This window comes from Penaeus vannamei, unplaced genomic scaffold, assembly GCF_042767895.1.
Source record: "Penaeus vannamei isolate JL-2024 unplaced genomic scaffold, ASM4276789v1 unanchor11, whole genome shotgun sequence".
Classification (NCBI taxonomy): Eukaryota; Metazoa; Arthropoda; class Malacostraca; order Decapoda; family Penaeidae; genus Penaeus; species Penaeus vannamei.
In genome coordinates this window covers 1-5,000 of record NW_027213015.1, presented here as the reverse complement: position 1 = coordinate 5,000, position 5,000 = coordinate 1, and the positions used below count along the sequence as shown (strand labels likewise).

The 5,000-nt window shown below is 35.5% G+C and overlaps 1 protein-coding gene across 1 annotated transcript; it reads left to right on the top strand.

The window, feature by feature from the left end:
* The first annotated feature begins 3,466 nt into the window (after positions 1-3,466).
* LOC113804996 (transmembrane protein 216) lies at positions 3,467-4,587 on the top strand. The gene is made up of 2 exons (XM_070119294.1): positions 3,467-3,520; positions 4,171-4,587. The coding sequence occupies exons 1-2, from the start codon at positions 3,467-3,469 to the stop codon at positions 4,585-4,587; spliced, it is 471 nt and encodes a 156-aa protein (XP_069975395.1).
* The last annotated feature ends 413 nt before the right edge of the window (positions 4,588-5,000 follow it).

Here is a 5,000-nt window from a genome sequence, read left to right as displayed (position 1 = left end):
AAGATTGAAGCCAATACACAAGAAAGTTCGCATCAGAAAGGTAATACTTATATTAACCATCAGCAGACTCAATAACTTTGGTTGATGTGATTGAGAGTGACCCACAGAGAAAGTGGGAAATGGACACAGCCATCTTTTAGAGCATAAGAAATAAATCCATAATGCTGTGTTTGGAACTCCTCATCTTGCTCATCCAGAAAACTTGTCCGGACCAGCAGGACAACGAGGCTGCATTCAAAACCTCAGAATGCAACCAGCTCAAAAGTAAACATTCACGCTTTTATTATACCAGTGTCTTTATTTTACATGCTGCATAGGTTTTGTAACTCCTTTGATGCATATTTACCTTACCTGCAACTGATAGATTCATAGATGTTCTTTGATAACATCAATAAATGACCCTAGAAGTACCCATCAGTATCTTGTGGTTGCCTGCAACTGTCATTGTTTATATACAAAAGCTATTGTGACGTCATCTTGTCCTTCTCGCCCAGCTTCGAAGGAGGGCAAGATGGACAAGATGGATGATTTGTCTAGGACGAGAAAATAGAGGTTCAGAATGGTCAAAACATCTTGTCCAACTTCTCTGGATGAGTAGGACGAGGAGTCCTGAACACAGCATAAGCATCATGGTTACAGCTGATGTGGCCTTGTACTTATTGCGAGATGAAGAAAATATGTGCTTCACATAACCGTTTGGAGACTAAAGCCATAACACCCTCACATGGATCATGCTAATTACCGTCTTCCACCAGCACCCACCTCAAAATGTTATTTTGCAAGTTTTCCCTCGGCAGAATCAGTTTCAGCAACATTAAAAAGCCCATATTGAAGAACAAATACTGTGTGGAGACAAGTAACCAGAATTACAGTCTTCCACACTAAAGCACCCACAAAGTGTTATTGTCCTTTTATTATTATTATTATTATTATTATTATTATTACTCTTTCTTACATAAAACTAAATCAGCAACAACCTTGTATAAGAGCATATAATCTTGACATTATTTTTTATCTGACACGTACACATTGCTGAAACACCATCTGCAGACCAGACACCAGAATTACTGTCTTCCACCCCATGAAAATTAATGTCAAGATTGTCATTTGTTCTTAAATTTTTAATTTTTTGTAAGGAAAAAATGCCAAAATAACATTTTGAGGGTGCTTGGGGTGGAAGATGGTCATTCTGGTGTTTGGTCTGCAGATGATGTTTTTGCTATTTGTGTGTTTTACATAAAAAATAACATCACGTATAGATTTGTTCTAACATAGAGATTCAAATGTTGCTGATTTCGATTTTTGCAAGGAAAAACATACAAAATAACATTTTTAGGGGGGCTTTAGGGTAGAGGATAATAATTAACATTACTGCCCTCACACAGCCAGAGTTCTTAATCTCACATTTTATATTAGTTTGTTTTCTATAATTCCGAGCCACAGCTTGTGTATACCCTCCACACTGAAGGCATGTGTCACAAGTATTTTCTCTAACAAAATTGTTCTGGCAGTTGGCACAAAGGGCAAATAAAGGATATAGATAGAATGGTTTTGGGACTTTGTCTCTAGAGGATGTGTCACTCTTATTAACAAATACCATAACTTCAATTCCTTAATTCAGTTAATCTTTACAATATGGAAGCACAAAGTTAGGGCAAATTGAATATGATATTCTTTTAGAGGGCAAAAAGATGCAATTGTTGATACAAGAAATAATCTGCAGACATGAATGGTAATGTCACAAATGAAGGTAAAAGATCGTAGAAATCACACGCGCACACGAACACACACACACACACACACACACACACACACACACACACACACACACACACACACACACACACACACACACACACACACACACACACACACACACACACACACACACACACACACACACACAGTCATGGCACCTGATATTGATTAATAAATTTTGTGATGTGAAGTTGGGGACCTAGGCTATCATGTGCGAGCATGTCCATACTTTAATTAATTGCCCGCAATTCTTTATAATGTGGACCCATTCACCTAAGTCACCTATGGCAATATAGAGCTGAAACTTTTGATCACTGTGTGGACTTTTTTTTTATTAGTGTTTGCGGATTATTTCTTGTGCTGACAACTGCAGTACCCATTACTTACAGATACCTACACCCACCACCTATACCCAATACTAATACATAGTACCTATACCCAGAAATGTCAAATTTCAAAATGTTCACAGAAGCAGTCGAAGATGTTACCCCAACTTTGAACAAAATAATGAATTTGATAAATGAATAGAATGATATTCTGGAATACCCACTCAGGCAAAGACAAAAGGACCTTCTTAAACTCTTTGATTTATAAAAAATACCCAGAAAGGATTCCATGTTGCAAAACCTAGCTTAGAAAATTGGCAGAGGATTTGTATTAGGAGTAAGAAGTAATATACAGTTTAGAAAGTTATATTCAAATAATAGATATAAACATGATATCAGAATTGAAATCCTAGAATTAAAAATGCAATTTAGAGAAGATTTAAACATCTTCCTGATATATGATCCTTGTAACAATATATTTAAAGAATAAATACAGTACTATAGAGAGTAGGTGCATGGAGCAAAATTAATCAGGTAGTTTTATTACACATTATCCTAACTGGAATAATGAAATTGATGAAAAAAAGTAGACTAAGATACACAACCTTAATCTGACTTTGTTTATTGCAGGTGCAGATTGACCACCGGTAAGGAAGATATTCCCACAAAAATTAAGGACAATTGGCGTAATCTGAAAACTACAGAGTACTGCAGAAAAATATCCAGGGAGTATAGACTAAGGTATAGTCTGAAACCCTATAAGAGAAGAAAGAAGAACACGCGCCCTTAGACGTAAATTCCCGCCATTAATAATGCTCAGACGAAATCCATCTAAGATAGAACTCAAGCTTGATGATCTTCAGGAGTTAGATAATAAGCTTAAGGGCGAATCTGAGGCGAAGAAGAATAGTGATAAGCTCGACGGAGGTTCTAATCTGGAGCCGCAGAAGACTCGACAAGAGATAATTGAAGAGAGGATTGGCTATAATCCCAGACCAAGACGACCTAATTAATAGTAAGTTTCTCTCTCTCTCCCCCCCCCCCCCCCTCTCTCTCTCTCTCTCTCTCTCTCTCTCTCTCTCTCTCTCTCTCTCTCTCTCTCTCTCTCTCTCTCTCTCTCTCTCTCTCTCTCTCTCTCTCTCTCTCTCTCTCTCTCTCTCTCTCTTTTTTTTTTTTTTTTTTTTGTGGTGTAGTTTCAGTTGCAACCACTCAGGATGAATTATCTTTTACCTAATTGATATTATTATTACCATGGTTAATGTAATAATCACTAAAGAAATGCAGAACATTCTAGAATAACACAAGGTAATTGCAATATAACAGTAAAACCACAATTCCTTATCACAGTCGGTTATTGTCTTAAGGTGCATAGGAGACAGAGAATGAGGCCCAATGTTGGGGAGAACCTCAGGATTTCACTCAACCAATTTTACATGGTCTTTTCTTCTCTCCAATGCCTTCTTTTCTCTACTTCCTAAGGTGTAAGACCTGCACTGAAAGGATGTATATATATGTATATATACATACACATGCACACACGCACGTGTGTGTGTGTGTGTGTGTGTGTGTGTGTGTGTGTGTGTGTGTGTGTGTGTGTGTGTGTGTGTGCATATGCATATGCATATGCATATGCATATATACATATATACATATATACATATATACATATATACATATATACATATATACATATATACATATATACATATATACATATATACATATATACATATATACATATATACATATATACATATATACATATATACATATATACATATATACATATATACATATATACATATATACATATATACATATATACATATATACATATATACATATATACATATATATATATATATATATATATATATATATATATATATATATATATATATATATATATATATATATACTATATATATATATATATATATATATATATATATATATATATATATATACTATATATATATATATATATATATATATATATATATATATATTATGTATGTATATATGTATGTGTATTGTTGATTATATCTACTTTGACCTTTACCTATATTTTTTACATTTTTTTCAGATTATGGAGAGTCAGTCGAGTCTGCCGTACCAGATACTGCTGTACTTAAATGGCTGGTACATCGCAGCTTTTTTGATTCTGGAAGTTTTGTTACTGATATTCAAGACCTTGGTCCTGCCTTATCCTGCTGGAAATGTTGTTGCAGAAGTGTTCCTTCTCCTGTTCCTCTGCGGCACGGAATCTGTACGTATTTTCATGGGGAAGAAAGGCAACCTGACAGAAAGAATTATATCGGTACTGCTGTCAGTGATCTTTAGCGCTCCCTCTGTGCTAGCCTTGTTATATCTGCTTTTGTGGCAAACATACGTGTTACGCCTGGAGGTGATCCTTATAGCTGTTGCACTTGTGTTTCAGGGATTCGAACTTGTTTTTGCATTTTTAGCAATTGTCACTATTAATAAATCTGGTGGATATTAGTGCTAAGTGTAAACTAGTTTCAACTGGGATAGGATTCCACTTTTTTTATGTGGAAGATATTTTTCTTTTGTCTTGCCAGCATTTGGATTTGAAGAGATGTGTTTGTAAAGTGTGTGTCAGTAATAGTGTGGTAAGATGGTCCTCCCGTCTCCTGTTGGATGTGTTCCTTCTCCCGTTCCTTTAGGCCGCAGAATTTGTACGTATTTATATGGGGAAGAAGGGGAACGTAACAGAAAGAATTACATCCGTACTACTGCCAGTAATATTTAATGCACTCTTCGTGCCAGCCTTGTTGTATCTGCTTTTGTGGCAAATGTACATGTTATGCCTGGAGGTGATAGTTGTAGCTGTTGCTCTTCTGTTTCAGGGATTCAAACTTGAATATGCATTTTTGGCAATTGTCATTATTAACA